The sequence below is a fragment of the Protopterus annectens genome, chromosome 2.part2, assembly GCF_019279795.1.
Source record: "Protopterus annectens isolate FY-2018-M chromosome 2.part2, PAN1.0, whole genome shotgun sequence".
NCBI lineage: Eukaryota > Metazoa > Chordata > Ceratodontiformes > Protopteridae > Protopterus > Protopterus annectens.
The window spans coordinates 742,256,596-742,277,876 of record NC_056730.1 but is presented as its reverse complement, the minus strand read 5'-3'; the positions used below and the strand labels follow the sequence as shown (position 1 = coordinate 742,277,876).

The 21,281-nt window shown below is 41.8% G+C and overlaps 1 protein-coding gene across 1 annotated transcript in view; it reads left to right on the top strand.

The window, feature by feature from the left end:
- The window catches only part of SLF1 (SMC5-SMC6 complex localization factor 1), a 1,376,372-nt gene that overhangs the window by 250,718 nt on the left and 1,104,373 nt on the right, over positions 1-21,281 (top strand). The window contains exon 3 of the mRNA XM_044064135.1: positions 1,910-1,985. Within this exon, the coding sequence (XP_043920070.1) occupies positions 1,910-1,985 (76 nt within the window). The remainder of the gene's footprint in view (positions 1-1,909; positions 1,986-21,281) is intronic.

Genomic DNA, 21,281 nt, shown 5'->3' with positions numbered 1-21,281 from the left:
GCTCCAGACTGGCCTTGCCAGCACTGGTACCCACTGCTGTGCAGCCTGTCCCCTCTGCCACCGTTGCATCTCACTCAGACCCCGACTCTCCTGAAGGGAAGGAAAATTCATGCATCCCCAATTGCAGACCCCATTACTTAGCTGACCTGCTACACAGTGGTCTCTCCTTTTCCTCTATTAAAATTCATGCCTCTGCTATCTCTGCCCATTTCCCCACTGATCAGCACCTTTTCTCACACCCTCTGATCAAACAATTTCTAAGAGGGGCTAGTAACTTAAGGCCACTCAGAAGAGCACATACCCCAGCTTGGGACCTTAACTTTGTGTTGGAAAAACTCACCCTGCCCCCCTTCGAACCAACATCTTCAGCAGAGTTAAAATTTCTCACTTGGAAGATCGCTTTTCTTCTGGCCATCACTTCAGCCAGAAGGGTCTTCGACCTACAAGCACTCATGGCTGTGGAGCCCATCATCTTCCATGCTGACAGGGTTTCCCTCAGGACTAACCCATCCTTCATGCCCAAAGTGGTGTCCAGTGTGGCTCTCAACCAATCCATTCATTTGCCCACCTTTTTCCCTAACCCACAGAACAAGAGGGAAAGGATCCTGCACACTCTCTCTAGATGTGCACAGACAGCTCAGATTCTAAATAGGCAGAACTAAATCATTCAGAAAGTATGACCAAGTGCTGGTTAGCTTTGCTGCAGGGACAGAGGGCAAAGCCATCTCCAAACAAACAGTTTCCAAATTGATAGCACACTGCATCCATTTCTGTTACAAGCAACACGGAAAGCCTCCCCCTAAGGGGGTCAGGACTCACTCCACCAGAGCAGCCTCCACTTCTGCAGCTTTCCTCATAGGAGTCCCCACCAGGGACATCCTGGAGGCTGCCACCTGTACATCTGTTCACACCTTCACCAAGCATTACCACCTACCTATCTTTTCTAAATCCAGGGCTGGATTTGCTACAGCAGTCTTGCAAGGCCTACTAGCCAGCCCTAACCCTTCTTGACTGCCTCCACCCTTCCTCAGCTTTGGGAATCAACCCAAGTGTGATGACTGCAACAGTGAAACACGAAGAACATAGTACAGTTGTGTACACTTACCATAAATGTAGATGTTGGAGTGTATTCACTGTTGCAGTCCTGGTTTCCCTCCCTCCAGGCCCCTGGTTTTCTTTATCATTCTACCTGTCCTCTCTGTGGCTATTCCTAATGGCATTGGTATTTACTTTTTACTGGTGGTGTTCCCCACCATATACTAGCTCCCTATTTGGGGGCTACTGACATTTGGTGCAAGAAAAACTGATGTAATGGCGTCAACTGCCTGTTTTATACCCCTGACAACCTGACGTCATGGTAGAAGCAACAGCATCCGACGCAGAAATACTAAGACTCTGGTATTCGGGACGACTGAGGGCTATCTGCAGGCAGATAACCCAAGTGTGATGACTGCAACAGTGAATACACTCGAACATCTACATTTATGGTAAGTGTACACAACTGTACTTTTTCTTAATTGTATAAAAAACCATAATGGTTTCTGTATCATAAACCATAAACCGTAATGGTTTCTGCATATTATGTAACTGACAGAAGCCTTCAGAGTGTTTCAGATGTTGTATATTGTAGTATTTTAGACAGTAACTTTTCAGAAATGCCTTTTTTTCATTTCTGTTTTCTACCTCTTCTATATGTTGTTTTTCCTCTTTTTGTTTGTGACCTGCAAACTGTACAAATATATGTACATATCAAGGATTAGGTAGTAAATATATTTATTTGTGCCACTTCTTAAGGTAATACACACATAGATGCCTTGTTTTTCATATAAATGTTTTTTTCCTACATTTGTTCTGTGTAACACATATTGAACTATAGTCAGTTTAACTACATTTCTCCTTTTTTTTCTAGGAATATAAGGACTGCACACATTTAATTGCAGGAAAGCCTTGTCGTAATGAAAAATTTTTATCAGCTTGTGCAGCAGGTAATGTGAAGCAGAGTTGTATGATGCAGATGGAAGAATCTACATTATTTTCAATTCAGTGCAGCATGTTGGGAGCAAATGACACTCCCGTCATACATATATATATATATATATATATATATATATATATATATATATATGTATGTGTGTGTGTATGTATATATATATATATATATATATATATATATATATATATAAAATGTGTGTATGTGTGTGTATATATATATATATATATATATATATATATATATATATATATATATATATAGATATATATATATGTATGTGTGTGTGTGTATGTGTATGTGTGTGTGTGTATATATATATATATATATATATATATATATATATATATATATATATATATATATATATATATATACATATATATATGTCTGTGTGTGTATATATATATATATATATATATATATATATATATGTGTGTGTGTGTGTGTGTAGTAGTAGTAGTGTGTGTATATATATTTTGGGCTACTCCTAACAACCCTAACTTCTGTCATCCAGTTCTTGTGTCCTTGCCATCAGATAATTATCTCCTATGGAGTTCCTTTATAAACTGCCTGACCATTTTTTCCAGCTCCCAAGTGTATCTAACAAAGTACATGTTGAAAGTTAAGGCAGTTTCATTTTTTTAACCTTTATGGTAATTTTTGTCATTAGCATCAATTTTGAACCGGTGTCTCGGACTTAAATGACTCGGGCTCCATGAATTTGAGTACAGTCAGATGACGGAAAAAATTCAAACATCAGAATGTAAGCTGGTTTTAACTATATTAACTGTAACCTGCTTGACAAGTTGTACTAAACCAGACTGTCACAGAAAGCAAAATTAATATAAAAGTTCAGCAAAATACATACCCCACAGGTATCCCCCACTACATGGACCAGACCTAAAACTGGCTTTTTTGATTCTGCTTTGTCACTTGTCTAGGTGATGGACGCTCTATGCTTGAGCAAAACAACACTTTGAGGCAACCGGTTTCACCTGAGGCATTCCCACCTTGATTTTTAGTACTACACTGTCAGAACTTTTGGTTATACAGTGAATGTAGGACTGCAAAATAATTTTAAAGGATGTTACCAGTGGACATCTTCTGACAAGTGATGCAAGAGTAAACCACATTACAGTATGATTTTTTATTCGCTGTTTCATTTTACAGTTAAATATAGTGCTAAAATGTAGTATTCATTAAGTTGTTATATTTCCTTTTGCCAGTTTATTGATTTTTGTGCTGTTATATGTGTCTTATCTCAAGGTTTTTTCTGAAAAGAGCCTGTTGTGGATTAGTCCATTTAGCTATCTTCTTTACTGTGAAGGCTATCACTGGTGTCAGACCAGCATGTGTTTACATTTGGTGGCACAAGGATCCCATAATATACAAGAAGCATTAAGATTTGTATGTGGAAGTTTCACAGTGTTTGAGCGGACTACTTGTTTCTTGTTTTGTGCCATGCAGTGCATTAAATATTGTTTGGTAGTTAAGAACAAAATTCAGTGCTATTAGCTAGGAAGATGTGAATTTTGGATTGTGGCATATGGTTACTGTATTTGATGGCTATATCAGAAAGTTGGAACTCATTGCATTTGATAACACTTGAGGTTTTATATTCTCAGAAATTTGCCTGTTCAGATGTGAAATAAGATGGGATAGTTTGGGTGACCATCTTTAATGTGCTTCTTGAAAGAGTATATTTAAAATTATTGCTGTTAAAAAAAAAAAAAAAAAACTGAAATCCCATCTTTGAGAATATAACTGTTCTTGCTTTAGAGGTGCTGTATAGTGATGACTAGCAAATTTCAAACTCTGCTTCATTCAGTGCTTTCAGAGTGCCTTAATGTGATTACATTGAATACGCTGTCGTACATTTTGATTGTTGTTGCTGTACTGTGAACTTTATTTTAACTACTACTGGTAGTGTCTCTTAGTCATTGTGAATATTCATTAACTGTTCTGTGTTATGTATTTTGCTACTGCCTTAACATATTTAGATTTGTAGCATACATTTGTGTCATCTATGATATGTAGTAATAATTGCAAATTATGTTCTTTCTATGTCTTACTGTAGTTGCGTCTTTATTTTGGTATAATATATGGTGCGTTTGCCGTATGGTTCAGGTAGTGGTTGAAAAGAAACTTCTACCAACCCACCATATCTCTCAGCCTTTAAGCACCCAAAATGTGGATAAAGCCAAAAATAATATGGGGGCAAAGGGCAAAAATCAGGGAAAGATTTTAAATATTGCTGTGACAAAATTAGAAAGATTCTAGATTAACGGGTTCTGCATTGGCAAACATTTTCTGAACGTCACAAAGTCTGAAACTCAAATATATGTCATTATTTAGTGGCTTCAACCCTCAATGATTTGCTAGAAAATCACAAATTTTATGAGAGACTGACCCAAAATGAGGCAAAAATCTGGACATTTTGCGAACATGTTGACATTTGAGAGCTATGCAGCCCATCTGCCCAATTAAACAAACAATGCATAAATATGTGCAGCAAATCTATATCACAGTTCAGGATAAAGCATGAAGAATAATTTTAGACCGATTGGAGTACTTGAAAGAGAAGCAAGTATGTATTTAAGAAATTTTGTGAAAACCAAGATGACAGTATGGACAGGGTTTACAAATTGTTGAAGTGTGTAGGTTACCAAGTTGCCATTTCCTGTATCTGAGAGGTCAGATGGTAAACCCAAGGTGATTGATTTAGGCATAGCTTTTGTGTGCAACTGACAAGGAGCATGTGCTGTGGCAGTTAAAAGTATCCAGGAAGGAAATTTACAGTAGTGGGTTGAATGGTGCATGTGGGTCTTGATAGTTTGGATGTAATTTTTCTGTAACTGTTTTAATTTGATGCTGATGTTCTTGGTGTTTCACTGTTGCAGTCATTACATTTGGGTAATCTGCTGGCAGGTTGCTCTCAGTCGGCCTGATTAACAAAGTCTTGGGTCCTGCGTTGGTTGCTGTCCCTTCTTCCATGACATCAGGTCATCAGGGGTATAAAACATGCAACCAACGCCATTACATCAGTCTTTCTTGCCGCGCGGTGCCCGAAGCAGAAGCAGTTCGCAAGTGCTGGTCGGAAGTCTTCAACTAAAAGCTAAGTACCCCGTTGGGGAAACTTTTTTCTTGCTCCATACCGATGTCAGTAAAAGTTAATAATTGCATTACTTGTGGGAAGCAAGTATCTCATAAGGATTTTTATTTGTACTGTACTCCTTGCCTAGCCCCTGATCATGACGTACCTTGCTGTCGTTTTTTTGCTAGATTTAATCAACACACTATTAAACGCCGGTATATTTTTGCTTCTAAATATTTTGTTCACGATTTAACTATCCACAAATGACATCGGTTAGCAATCCGACTACCAGAATACCTAAAAAACGCAAAGAAAAAGACAGAGACAGACCGTCGAGGTCCAAAACTGACGACGACGCTTCTCCTAAGCCAGTTGCTAGTTCGCCTGTACTCAGTGAGGCGCTTTCGCAGCCCCTGATACCGCTACTTTTGATTCGCAGGCCTCTACTGAGATCCATTCGGAGTCCAGTATGCTGCAAGATGCTTTAAGTATTGAACCCACGGATGTCTCTACCTTAGATGGGTCTAGAGCCGCTGTGCAGGCACCAGCTTCTGAGGGTGTTTTCAGACCTAAAGATGTGTATATTAAACCGACGCCATCTTCAAAACTAAGGCAAAAATCTACTTCCATGTTTAAAAAAAACAACACTTGGCCCATGTGTACAGGCCCCAATGCCTATAAAACAAATGATCAAAATGACTGAAGATTTAATTACCTTGATCAGGGATAGCCAACCCCCTCCTGCTGAGAGGCCTAGGAAAGGCACTGATTATGAATCTTCAGATCAGAATTCTGTTTCTTCTGATTCTTCTACTGAACAGAATTTATCTATACATACTTATGAGGACTTTGATGCAGAAGATTCCATCCCTTCTGCTTCTCTCCCTGAGGATTTCTCTGTTGGAGAAACTTTACATACCTTAAGGGAACATTTCCATTGGGAAAGTCAGAATGTCTCTGAATCTAAAGAGACAGGAATATTCTTCTTCTTCCTCAATGTAGGCCTTTGGCTATACCTCCTGTTCTAGACATTGTTGATGATGTTTTTTCAGAATCTAGTATGACTCCTGATTCTCTGCCTGCGGCTCCTAGTAAGCCAGACAGATACTACAGGGTCCCTGACTCCCACAAATTCCTTTTCAAAAACCCTACTGCTGATCCTGAAACCATTTCTCAGGGTCCCAAGGGCGTTAAGACCTCTACTGCTAAAAATCCTACCCCTTCTGACAGAGATTCCAGGGCGCTGGATAAATGGGATAAGAAGGTTTACACATCTGCAACCTTGGCAATCTGGGCTTTAAGCTGTCAATTTTTATATGCTTAAATATCAACAGCATGTCATGGGACTACTTAAACAGAAAATGATGTTGATCTCTGACTGTGTGGAAAATAAAGAGTTGCAGGATTTATTACATTCAGCTGAAAAAGTTGGAAAACATACCTTGCAATGTGGTTTGATTCTTTGGAGGCCTCTTGCAGGGCTGCTGTAACTGGATCTGCGATAAGAAGGCATGCTTGGCTCAGAGCAAAGTCTGCCTGATCATGTTTAAGAAAAATTGTTGAATGCTCCTGTACAACAGGACAGTCTCTTTGGTAATAAGGCTGAAGAAGTTTTAAAAAAAGATGGCAGATAAAGATAAATCTGTGCAAACTGTGAAAGATTTCTTACAAGTGCAGCCTGCCAGATTTAGTAGGCACTGGCCTACTAAGCACCGGTCCTTTCCAGTTCCCTCGAGAGCTGCTCAAGTTAAATCCAGACATTCCAAAGGCTCCAGTTTTCAGTCACAAGGAACTTTTAGAACAAAACAATGGGGTGCCTCCACTTCCAAATCTGGAAGCAACAAGGCACCTCCCTAGATGAACAGTCTCAATGACTTTCCTGTACAATCACCAAGCACTTACCTTTTAGCCACCCCTTTGGGGGGAAACGTAGCACTTCATGCACGAAACGGGCAACTGATTACCCAGGACAAATGGGTTTTAAATATAGTATCTCAGGGATACAGATTTCATTTCCACATGTTGCCAATCCCAAACGGATGGCCAGATCTGCCTCCAAATCAGTGGGCAGAGGCCCAGAAACAAGTTCTGTCCCTCATGAGTATGGGGGCTATTCAACCAGTACCAGAAGAGGAAAAGGGACAAGGTTTCTATTCAAGGCTTTTCCTGGTACCCAGAACAGATGAATCATGGAGTCCAATTCTGGACTTATCCACTCTAAACACATTTCTGGACATTCCAAAATTCAAGATGCTGACTTTTCAACAGTTATTACCTATGCTAGGTAAAGATGCCTGGTTGGTAACTCTAGACTTAAAAGAGGCTTACCTGTATATCCCAATCAGGGAATCTTGCAGAAGATACCTCCACTTCAAAGCAAGCTACTTGCATTACCAGTTCTCTGCACTGCCCTTTGGCTTATCTACTGTGCCCAGGGTCTTCTCAGAGTGCCTGGTTCCAGTAATTGCATTTTGCAGGCAAAGAAATATTCAAATATTTCCATACCTGGACGATTGTCTAATTCAGGCAGAAAACAAGGACATTCTTCTAAAGCATCTGGCGTTTGTAAAAAGGGTTCTAACTTGTCTAGGGTACACCATAAACGAAAAGAAATCGCAACTGGTATCCTCTCAAAAAATTACATTCCTGGGTGCAAGCTTGAATACAACTGCCCCGATGACTTATCTTACGCCAGAAAAGCAAATTCAATCGGTGACTTACTTCAAACAGGTGGCCACAAAACCCCTGCTATCTGCAAGGCAAATTCTGCAAGCCTTGGAGTTCATGGCCTCCTGCATTCTTCTAATTCCATATGCAAGACTGCATATGAGGAAACTTCAGTGGTACTTAAAAAGTTTATGGAGTCAACACTGTCACAGCCTGGAAACAATGATTCCTTTTATACCTTGCCTGCAACTAGAGTTCCTATGGTGGGCAGAAGCCTGCCACCAAATCAAGGGACTGTCATTCACTCCACTCCCTGCTGCCCAAACCCTAACTACAGACGCATCAGACTATGCTTGGGGGGCTCATTTGGCAGGGAAGTGCATTCAGGGCAAATGGAGCCCAAATCAAATGCACCTACATATCAGTCAGAAAGGGATGCTAGCTGTACAGAATGCTCTGACAGCCTTCAAGGACTACCTTCATCTAGGAACAACTAATGATAAAGACAGACAACACCACAGTCATGTGGTACATAAACAAGCAGGGGGGTACACATTCCTACCCCCTTTGCAGACTAGCCATGGCATTGTGGAACACGGCCTTGACTTATCAAATACAACTACAAGCTCAGTTCCTGCCAGGAAAGTTAAATACTCTGGCAGACGAACCAAGCAGAAATCTTATGGGTCCACACAAATAGAAACTGGAACCACAAGTTTTCAACATGTTGACACGCAAATGGGAGAGCCCAGACATCGATCTTTTTGCCTCACCCCAGAACTATCAGTTGGACAAATTCTGCACAAGAATTCATCACAAAATAGCTTGGAAAGTGGATGCTCTGTCATTCAGCTGGAAAAACCTATCAGTCTATGCTTTTCCCCCCTTTGCCTCTGCTCTCCAAAGTCCTACTAAAAATCAGACAGGACAAACCAAAAATGATTCTGATTGCTCCAGACTGGCCTCGCGAACACTGGTGCCCACTCCTGCGCAATGCATCACACCTTCCTCCGTGGCACCTGCCTCAGACACCTTACCTACTGTCTCAGCAAAACTACCAAATTCTGCACACTCAGCTCCAAACTTTGAATCTTGCAGCGTGGCTAATCAACTAATTCCACCCTTGACATCTCTTGGCAAACCTGTGATGGATTTCATTTTGGAGGCTAGAAGGCCTAGTACTAGAAAATCTTATGCTGACAAATGGAAAAGATTCTGTGCATGGAACCAATCACAAGGAATAAGCATGGCAATGCCCAATATTCCTCAGATTATGCAATATTTAACTGAGATGCTTCACAAGGGCCTATCTTTTTCTTCCATATAAATCCATGCCTCTGCCATTTTAGCTCATTACAATACAGAACCTCCCCTCTTCTCACATTCTCTGCTAAAGCAGTATCTCAGAGGGGCCAAAAATTTAAGACCTCCCAAGAGAGCACAAACTCCTGCATGGGACCTCAATTTTGTTTTGGAAAAACTCACTCTACCTCCTTTTGAGCCAGCTGCTATTGTGGACCTAAAATTTCTCTCTTGGAAAACAGCTTTCCTTTTAGAAGTCACTTCAGCTAGAAGGATTTCAGAATTACAGGCTCTTATGGCAGTGGAGCGTTTCATTATTTTTTATTCGGACCCTGGTGGCTGTCAGGACCAATCCATCCTTTATGCCTAAGGTGGTATCCATTGTGGCTCTTAATCAGACCATTCATCTGCCAACTTTCTTTCCTAATCCACAGAACAAGGGTGAGTGGATTCTGCATTCATTGGATGTACACAGACAACTTAGATTCTACTTAAACAGGACAAAATCTCTAAGAAAATCTGAACTACTACTGGTGGCATTTGCTGCAGGGGCAGAGGGAAAGGCTATTTCAAAGCAGACTGTTTCCAAATGGATAAGCCATTGTATTAATTTCTGCTATATGCACCGTGGTAAACCTATCCCCAAGGGGATCAGATTTCATTCCACCAGGGCTGCACCTACTTTTGCAACCTTTCTCGGAGGGGTTCCTACCAGAGACATTCTAGAAGCTGTTACCTGGAGCTCAGTTCATATGTTCACCAAACATTATCATTTGCCTCTCTTCTGTAAACCCAGAGCTGGCTTTGCCACTGCTGTCCTGCAGGGCCTTATAGCTGCTCCTAATGCTGTATAAATCAATCCTCCCAACCATAGCTTTGGGATTTTACCCAAATGTAATGACTGCAGCAGTGAAACACGAAGAACATAATACAGTTGTGTACTCTTACCATAAATGTAGATGTTCGAGTGTATTCACTGTTGCAGTCCTGGTTACCCTCTCTTCATCCCCCTCTTTTTCTCTTACTGTACCTCTTTTTTCGTCTGCTATGCTTAAAAGCCTTTTTGGTGTATTTGCTTTTGTTTGGAGGTATACTTTTTGTGTTTAAATTGCTTCCCATTTGGGGGTCAGCTGACATCTGGGGCAAGAAAAACTGATGTAATGGTGTTGGCTGCATGTTTTATACCCCTGACGACCTGACGTCATGGAAAAAGGGACAGCAACCGATGCAGGACCCAAGACTTTGTTAATCAGGGCGACTGAGGGCGACCTGCCAGCAGATTACCCAAATGTAATGACTGCAACAGTGAATACACTCGAACATCTACATTTAAGGTAAGTGTACACAACTGTACTTTCCAGAGCTCACCACAGAGCGAGACTATATGAATACAACTGCAGACTTACATATACTAAACATGAGATGAGTGTGCTTTGGAGTATTCCCTTTTCTCAGGGTACGGTGATCTTGGAGTTAGTAGTGGGGTTGTCGGTGGGTGTTTTTTTGAGGGGCGATTGCCTTCTTGCAAGAAAGAACTTTAAAGGAGAGTGGTAGCTTTTGACATTGATGAATCTGTTGTATTTTACAACATAGGTTACAGTGTAAGGATGCTGTCAGGGAATATGAAATATTAAAATATTCATTTTCTAGCTGTGTTCTTTCCAGAGAGTATTTCTGATGTTTACAAATGCTGAAGAAACAAAAGTTAACTTAAAGGACTAGCCTCTGAAATTATTTTGAGAAGTAATGGTAACTGAATATGTGGGACTGTAAATGGAGTAGGGATGGAAAAAAAAAGATGATATGGAAGAGTTAATTGAAATTACTATATATTTATGGCCAGAGGTATGTTTCTTAACAGTGTACCTTCTCTGTAGGGGGGTCACTCCCAAATTTCATTATAGTGTAAACCTGGAGAGTTATAAAAATAAAAATTGGTCTAATCTTTTCAATACTTGTTTATGCTCTTAAGACTGAAGTTGTTTAAAATAAGAGTGTATTACTTTGAAAAGGGGGTGGGGCATAAAGTTAATTATTAAGATTAATACCGTGGCAGTCTTTTTTTTTTTTTTTTTTGATTGAAATGGTAATGGTATACTTGACTGGTAGTCTTGAAATAGTTTGTGGGAACGATTAATGTAACCGTGAAGATTAGTGGTTCATAGATCCATGGGTAGGTACTAGGCTAGCTACCCTTATGAGCCAGTTTCCCTTTTTGCGGTCAAAATAACCTATCCCATTTAGTTATAGATTAACTCTACCCATCCCATGGTTGATAATTGTATATTACCCCTAATGAGAATAACTGGGATCATACCATAGATAATTTTAGGTGACCATGCATGGGGATAAAGCATTTAGGAGCTACCTACCTCCACTAGCAGGACAGGGGGCAGTCCTGGGGTAAATGTTCTGCTTCCCATCCATAGATCTAAGTTGCTCATGAAAATGGATAGGGATAAACTTTGTTTTATGTGGATGGGGAATCTGTTCCAGAGCAGCAGTATCCTCTGCAAGATACATCTGTCTCTCCAAGTCATTCTGTTAATGTTGCAGAAGAGGTTTAGATCCCTAGACTGAGTATTTCATATGCCATTTGACTTGCTGATATGCAGTAAATCCATCAGTAATGGGTTGGAGGATGCCTTTTAATTCCAGACACCGGTCACCTCTTAGCAAGACTGTAGGATAATGAGTATAGTGACAGGGCTTTGAGTCCATCCATGTAGGACATATTGTTTAAGCCTTGTATCCTTTTAGTAAGGTATCTCTGTGGGTGTTGCAGTTGATGCATATGTCTGGACAGATGCATGGCAAATGGGGCAGTATATTTAATCATTGACCTAATGAGGGCTGAGAAGAGGAAGACATTGACAGCCCTAGATCTAGACACAATCCCTTTGTTCATAAGCTGTGTAATGTAGAAGAACTTTCTTACAAGAATAGACACATGTTGGCCAGCACTTAGGCCACTGTCCTCATAAGTTCTCAAATCTCAAACAACTTGGTCATCTCTTAGGGTCATATTGTCAAGTTGGTAATTCCGTGGGATAGATGACTTCCCAAAGGATACAGTAATGCATTTTTTGGCATTTAGTTTTAGTCCATGATTTTGACACCAGTTATTTGAGACAAACCTATCTTAAAGGATGGCTAAGTCATTTGGAGATTCATTGACTTCTAGCCTGCAGTCATATGCAAACTTAGTCAGCCAAAGCCATTTGGTATTGGCTTTTACTTCAGAAAAGTAGATGCCAGCATAGAACCCTGAGGAACTCCACTGGTAATACATCTCTTTGTGGAGGTATCTTCCACTATTTTGATTATCTGAGTCCTATCTGTGAGCCAGTTGGAAATCCAGTGGGTGACATAGGGGTTTGTTCCCAATTTATGTAGCTTTTCTGCTATACCTGAGTGGGGAATTTTGTCAAAAGCTTTGGCCAGGTTGAGGTATGTGGTGTGGACTGATTTGCTTTGGTGACATTTTCAAAAAATCCACCATGTTGAGTAAACATGGGTAGGTTCCCAATGTCCTGATTGATTAATTCCATGATAGGTCTTCCCATGGCTTGGCATTCATCATTCCATCCACAACCCTTTCTTCCTATTTTTATACATAGGGTTAGGGTGTCACTTCACCTGTAAAAATAGTCTAGAGCCAGGATTCACACTGCCGGGTGGCTAGCCCTGCCACAGTTGTCCTTCCATATAGCTAGTGGTACAAACTATTTTTTCCAGTTTTAGTTATTTATTTAAGTGTTAGGAGCAGCTCCTTTTTATTGATGGCTTAACCAATTTAAAATGTTGGTATGTTAGTACGTGAGTATGACTTGCAAAGTAAAGCTACATCAGATTATGAAGACTGCATACGTATTGATAGCTGTTCAGCACTGTTATGATTGTTATGTATCACAAGCACAGATTTGTAACAATGTATGTCTTTTTTGCATGGGTCACTGTTGGCACTCGTAACCTTTGGAAACTCAGCTATATTCAAGGTCTTGTATCTGACCTGACTTGTAGAGCTTTGCAGCTTTTCCCTTAGAAAGGCTGACGTTCTCCCAAGGGTTGATGATGTGCTCCCTTTTTGAAAGGGTGGCCAGCCCTGCCTGTTGCCAGTACTTTCTTGCTATGTTACAGTATTGGCTATTCACACTGTTACTAGGCATCTTGTGAGTTGATGACAATTCAGTACTGAGCAGCTAAGTGCCCTTCTGGGAAAAAATCATCTGTTTTTCCTCTCATTATTGCTGGAATTGTTGGTTGGTTTACAATTGCTTGTTTATGGCTGTGGGCAGCCTTAGGCTTATCACAGTATGTCTTTCCCTCATAAAAAAGTGTGTTGTATGGATGTCAGATTCTCCACAGGGTCTTCTACTTGCAGTTTTTGTTTAGGACTTTCTCACAAAGTGTCTTCTGATTTTTACACCGGATTTAATAAGGAAAACCCTTAAAGATCACGTGCCATGATTTTTGTCGCTATGTTTTTGCTGTAATTATTGTCTCATTATGTAATGTGGGCTTTCTGATTATAAACTACATTTTATTTTAGTTACTTCATTGGAGCTATGCTTACTTCCTAATTCCATGCTCTGTGATCTAGAATTCTAATGATGCAATTATTAGGATATACAGTTCGATAGTCTGTAGTAGTTGGGTGTTTTCTGTAATCTGTACCAGATATCAGCATACAAATGCAGCGTAATCAACCAGTCAGACAATAAATCCCTAAGTAAATGTAGTTACATTCAAATAAAAGTAAATTAGAACAGAATACAGTTCCTTGTAAAGTGTATAATGCTTTATATTATTTCATAGTAGCTAGCTATTAGTTTTACATCTACATTACTGTACTGTACGCCAGTCATTATACAGGCTCAAATGCAATGGCTTTGCAGAGGAACTTGCACAATCCTTGACTCACTTTGACAGCTGGCATTACCAAGGCTTCTGGAGATCCCATTGGGAGGCTGCAAGTGAATTCTCCCAGGCCAAGGTTATTTACTCCTAGTCAATTGAGATGCTAGTTCTTAGATGGTTGTACCCGGTGCAAGTGTTATGTGTATGGATATGGAAGATGTTCATCGTGTTACCCTGCTGCAGTCATCACACTTGGGTTATCCTGTCATCAGGCGGTCCCGCAGTCAGCCTGAATTCCAAAGTCTTGGTCCGGCGTCGGTTGCTGTCACTTCTTCCCTGACGTCAGTGCGCCAGGGGTATAAAAGAGGCATCTGACGCCATTTTCTTCAGTCTTTCTTGCCGCGCGGTGCCCGAAGCAGAAGCAGTTCGCAAGTGCCGGTCGGCCGACACCTGAGATTTTCGAATCAAATTTCAATCCGAAGTCTTCAAAAGCTAAGTACCCCATTGGGGAACCTTTTCTTGCCTCAGTCCGATGTCAGAAAAAGTTAACAATTGCATTTCTTGAGGGAAGCAAATACCTCATAAGGGCTTTCATTCTTATTGTATACCTTGCCTAGACCCAGACCACGACATCACTGGTTGTCGTTTTTGTGTTAGGTTTAATAAGCGAACTATAAAGCGACGCTACTTCGGTAGGAAATTTAATTATACTATGCCGTCGGAGCAACCGACTACTGGAGTGCATAAAAAACGCAAAGATAAGGACAGGCCGCCTAGATCCAAGCCAGACTCCGAGGCCGCGGCTGGGCCTGTCACCGGTTCTCCGGTTTTCAGTGAGGCGCCTACGCAGCCCCTGACGACCGCAGAATTGGAACCTCAGACCGCTTTGGATTCTCAATCAGAGAGTACTAGGCCGATGCATCCATTTTCTTTAGGCCCTACCGACAACATTGCAGAAGGAGAAGCCGGTGCTGTGGAAACACCTTCGGTTACAGAAGGTGTCTTTAGACCGACTAGTCTCACCATAAATTCTTATGCTAAGCTTAAGACTCCTTTAAAACCTAAAAAGACTGTACATCAGTCTCCAGTTCAAGGCCCCATGCCTAAGAAACAGATGCTTAAGATGGCTGAAGATTTGATTACTCTAATCAGGGTCTTCCAAACCCCCCCCCCCCCCCAGACAAAAGGCCAAGATAAGAGGAGGATTATGCTTCCTCTGATCAAGTTTCTGTTTCCTCAGACTCCTCTGAGGAACAGGATTACTCCTTTCCCTCTTATGAAGATTCTGATGCGGAAGACTCCATTCCCTCAGCATCTCCCCCTGAAGACTATTCCTTTGGGGAAACCTTACATACCATGAGGGAACATTTCCACTGGGAAGGTCAGGACTACTCCAACTCTTAAGAAAAGGCTCCGAGAGTTTCTTTTACTTCCCCAGCACAGACCTCTTGCTATCCCTCCAGTTTTAGACATTGTGGATGATGTTTACTTAGAATCTAGTCTAAATCCAGATTCTCTGCCTCCTTCTCCAGCCAAACCAGACAGACATTATAGAGTGCCTGATTCACACAAATTCCTTTACAAAAGCCCTGTTGCTGACCCAGAAACAATCTCCCAGGGTCCCAAAGGGGCTAAGGCTTCTATGGCTAAAAATCCTGTGCCCTCTGAAAGGGACTCTAGAGCACTAGATAGGTGGGGGAAGAAGGTTTACACCTCAGCTACTCTAGCTATGAGAGCATTAAATTGTCAATTTCACATGCTGAAATATCAGCAATTCCTAATGTCTCAATTAAAACAAAAGATGAGCACACACACTCAACAGTCTGAATTCAAGGAAATGCAGGATCTGTTGCATGCAGCTGAACAGGTGGGCAAACATACTTTACAATGTGGATTTGATTCCTTGGAAGCTTCCTGTAGAGCAGCTGTTACTGGGTCTGTCATACGCAGGCATGCTTGGTTAAAGGAACAAACTCTGCCTGATCATGTTAAAGCAAAATTACTTGATGCACCTTTACAGCAGGATGTCTTATTTGGTGTCAAAGCAGAAGAGGTTTTAAAGAAAATGGAGGATAAGGCAAAGTTTATGCAGACGGTCAAGGATTTCTTACAGGTACAACCCTCTCGTTTCAGCAGAAATTGGCCAGCAAACAATTGGCCCTTTCCAGCTTCTGACAGGCCACAGAGGGGTAAATACAGATGCCCAAGGGGCAGAGGTCAAGCACAAATTCCTTACAAACCTCGCCAATGGGGCACTGCAACACAGAAGGGAGGAGAAGACAGGCCCCAAACTACTAGAAGACAAACACAATGACTCAACCCTCAAACTGCCAAGCAAAACTCTCTTGGCAGCTCCCTTGGGAGGAAAATTAGCTTTTTTTTTTTGCAGACAACTGGCACATCATCACAAAGGACAAATGGGTCCTAGACATTATCTCACAAGGATACAGATTCCATTTTCACACCTTGCCAAGGATAAAAGGAATGCCAAACCTGCCACAAAATCAATGGGCAGAGGCACAAAGACAAATTGCAGCTCTCATGGACATGAGAGCCATTCAACTGGTGCCTACACAGGAGCAAGGCCAAGGATTTTACTCAAGGCTCTTTCTAGTCCCAAGAAAGGACAGTGCATGGAGACCCATTTTGGACCTTTCAATTCTAAACACCTACTTGCAAGTACCCACATTCAAGATGCTAACACTACAGCAGCTTCTTCCCATGTTGGGCAAGAAGGCTTGGCTAGTAACGTTGGACCTCAAGGAGGCATACCTGCATGTCCCTATCAGACAAAATTGCAGAAGATACCTCTGTTTCATTGCAGGTTCAACCCATTACCAATTCTCTGCACTGCCCTTTGGCTTATCTACTGCGCCCAGGGTCTTCACAAAATGCCTGGCACAAGTAATTGCATACTGCAGACAAAGAAGAATTCAGATATACCCATACCTGGACGACTGCCTCATCCAAGCAGAAAGCAAGGACATTCTCTTACAACATCTAGCGTTTGTCAAACACCTTCTAAGTTGCCTAGGTACACAGTAAACGAAAAGAAATCAAAACTAGTGCCCTCACAAAACATGACATTCCTGGGTGCCAGCTTGAATACAACGGCCCAGATGGCTTATCTCACGCCAGACAAGCAACTACAACTAACTCAATACTTCAAAATATTGGCAACAAAGACCCAACTCCCTGCAAGAAAAATTCTGCAGGCCTTGGGATTCATGGCATCTTGCATACTACTAATACCATTTGCAAAAATGCATATGAGGAAATTACAATGGTACCTGAAAAGCGTATGGACTCAACACAGCCACAGCTTGGAAACAATGATACCTCTCATTCCCTGCCTTCAACAGGAGTTTCTATGGTGGTCACAGGCATGTCACCTCAACAAGAGTCAGCCTTTCACCTTACCCCCAGCCAGGCAAACTATGACAACAGATGCATCGGACTATGCCTGGGGAGCACAGATGGCAGGACAATGCGTTCTAGGCAAATGGACTACAGATCAAAGATATCTGCACATCAATCAAAAAGAAATGCTAGCTGTACAGAATGCTCTGACAGCTTTCAAGGACCTCTTACATCCAGGACAATTTATAATGAGGACAGACAATACCACAGTAATGTGGTACATAAACAAGCAAGTGGGTACACACTCCTACCCTCTATGCAGGCAAGCAGTGACCTTGTGGAACACAGCACTGACTTACCAAGTTCAATTACAAGCACAATTCCTGCCAGGAAAAAAGAACACATTGGAAGACGACCTAAGCAGAAACATCATGGATCCCCACGAGTGGAAACTGGATCCACAAGTATTTGCAATGATAACTCAAAAATGGGGCCGTCCAGACATAGACCTGTTTGCCAACCCCCAAAACTATCAGCTACCAAAATTTTGGGCAAGGACATTCCACCATCAAGCTTGGAAAGTGGACGCACTCTCATTCAGTTGGAAAATGTTGACAGTATATGCCTTTCCTCCACTGCCCCTTCTAACAAAGGTGCTACTGAAAGTCAGAATGGAGAGACCACAAATGATACTCATTGCCCCAGACTGGCCACGCCAGCACTGGTACCCACTACTAAGGAACATGGCCCATGGCCCACCATGGATTTTACCACAAATTCCTCATCTGCTCACACAGCAAGACAGCCAGATTCTACACAGCCAGCTCAAGACCTTAAATCTGGCTGCATGGCAAATCATCTAAACAACCAGCCAGCTCCTCTATCACAAGCTGTTATGGATGTCATTCTGGAGGCCAGGAGGCCCAGCACCAGGAAAGCCTACTCAGACAAATGGAAAAGATTTTACACCTGGAACCAAGCTAAAGGCCAAAATCCCCTTGAGCCAGACATACCTCAGATTCTACAATATTTAACTGAGATGTTACACAAAGGACTTTCCTTTTCCTCTATTAAAATCCACTCCTCAGCTATTTCAGCTCACTACAACACGGATCCTCCCTTATTTTCACATCCACTTCTAAGGCAGTACCTCAGAGGGGCCAAACATATAAGGCCTCCCAGGAGAGCACCCACGCCAACTTGGGACCTTTACTTTGTTCTGGAAAAGCTTACGCTGCCACCTTTTGAGCCAGCTTTCTCAGCTGATTTAAAGTTTATATCATGGAAAACTGCCCTGCTGCTAGCAATTACTTCAGCCAGAAGAGTCTCAGAGCTACAGGCACTAATGGCAGTGGAGCCTTTCCTCATTTTTCATCAAGACAGAGTCTCTCTACGAACTAACCCCTCCTTTATGCCAAAGGTGGTATCCAGTGTGGCTCTAAATCAAACCATCCATTTACCCACCTTTTTTCCAAATCCACAGAACAAAGGAGAAAGACTCCTGCACTCCTTGGACATTCACAGGCAACTACGTTACTACTTGGATAAAACTAAGGCTTTCAGAAAATCTGACCAGCTCTTTGTATCCTTTGCTACAGCATCACAAGGAAAAGCTATCTCAAAACAGACCATTTCAAAATGGATAGGACATTGCATACGTTTTAGCTACACCCATCATGGAAAACCAGTTCCTGCTAGCATAAGGCCCCACTCCACCAGGGCAGTGGCTACATCTACAGCCTTCCTCAGGGGGGTGCCAACCAAGGATATTCTGAAAGCTGCAACTTGGAGTTCAGTAAACACCTTCACCAAACACTATCACTTACCACTATAGTCTAAGACTAGAGCTGGCTTCGCCACTGCTGTTTTGCAGGGCCTACTAGCCTCTTCTAACCCCGTTTGATTCCACCTCCCATCCTTAGCTTTGGGATTCAACCCAAGTGTGATGACTGCAGCAGGGTAACACGATGAACATAGTACAGTTTAGTACCTACCATAAATGTAGATGTTCGAGTGTTCACCCTGCTGCAGTCCAGGTTACCCTCCCTCCATCCCCTCTGAACTAGCTGAAACCTTTCTATGTTTTTATATCTGATACAACCTTTGTGGTGTATTTGCTTATAGCTGGAGGTATGGTTTTGTTTGTGCTTCACTTTTATTATTGGTACTATGTAGTGACCTCCTATTGGGGGGGCACCTGACATCTGGGGCAAGAAAAACTGAAGAAAATGGCGTTGGATGCCTCTTTTATACCCCTGGCGCACTGACGTCAGGGAAGAAGCGACAGCAACTGACGCCGGACCAAGACTTTGGAATTCAGGCTGACTGCGGGACCGCCTGATGACAGGATAACCCAAGTGTGATGACTGCAGCAGGGTGAACACTCAAACATCTACATTTATGGTAGGTACAAAACTGTACTTTTCTATGTTATAGTAGTATGAGAGGACACCCAAAATCACACAGTTAAGGTGCAAGAATTGCTGTTGCAAATCCTGGCTCCTGTAGTAGTAGTAGTATCTTAGTTCGTGTTGAGGACCAAGATGTCATATGACTGAAGGGACCTCCTTGTTGTGGGCCTTGCCAGTATCTGAGACATCAGACACAAACCAGCTCTTTGGACCTAACCCCCTCCCAAGCTTTCTTCCATAAGTTGAAGAGATCAGTCCAGAAATCATTCTCCTTTTACCAGAACCTGCAATCTAGGACAGATTAGTTTCGAGGATCTACCCAACTCAGAAAAGGAAGGAGGAAGTTTCTTTTAACAGAGACTTTGGACACTTCTAGGTCTGAAGGGGAGAAGAACCTGACTTGTAATCCTCAGATGTTCTCCTTTTTATGCACAGGATGGATGATGAAGACACCCTGCCTTATGGCTTCCTTCCAGGGACCATCTCATTTGGAGACTCTTGTCTTCATTGAGAGCCAGCTTCAAATGGGAAGGCAGAAAGTTGTGAAGTACCCAAAATAGATATTTAAACTTTTTGTTTCTGGGTAGTACAAAGCTTCTTGCTGTTCCTCAAGTGGTTGAGGCATTTGTTAATGTTTGTGACACAGGATTTGTGGAACAAGACTCCCACTCCTCTGCTCTGAGGAGGCCTTACTGTTTCTATACAGTCCGGGTCCTTTTAATGTGTACTGCTCACTGTCTGAAGCATTTTTGTTTTACAGCTTGTTTCACTTTCATTTGTACACTTCACATTACAGTTGCAAGTAACTTTGAAAAATGTGAAGATTATAGCGAATTTGTTTTTTAAAATGTATTTACTTAGTTTCGCAATTTTTTTTTTTTTTTTACAACCTCAACACAATATGTTGCCATGAGGGGCATTAGGGAATGAGTCAGATGTACATGCAAAGCATTCTGTCTGGGTAAGGAAACGCCTTTAGAAAGCATATTCTTATTTGGATTGTGGTTTCATTACTACATAGTTATTAATTTTCACTGTTGGGTGATGTCCTTCCATTTCACTGTTGCAGTATTCATAACATTAGAGATCGCCTGCCTAGGCAGCCCAATGTTTGGTTAGTATATCAAAGCCATAGGTTGCGTTAAGGTGCACCGTACATCACACATATGCCCATAAAAGTGACGTGTGGATGTACCATCCTGAGAACTTTTTTGCTGCCAGTCTGAATGCCTACGTTCCATTGCTGGTTTCACAGAGCTGTTGCAGATAAGCGCCCATTGGGGTTCCTTCCTTTTTACTTGTCTTTTCATTGTTTGTGGGGTTTCATGTCATCCAAGAAGAATAAATGACAGTGTGGGAGACAGATTCCCCATAAAGACCACCACAGACTGTGTCTGTTTGGCCTTGGCATCTCGCACAACCATACAATCCTGTTCTATCTGCCAGGCTTTTTACCTAAAACCTTACATAGTAGACTTTCTTCTTTGGTGCTGTATCTTGAGAATCTGCATCTTAAACTTCTTGCAAAAGATAAGATGGAGGGAACTTCCTACGTCAAGGGACCAGCTATCAAGGAAGAAGGCCAAGAAGCCTA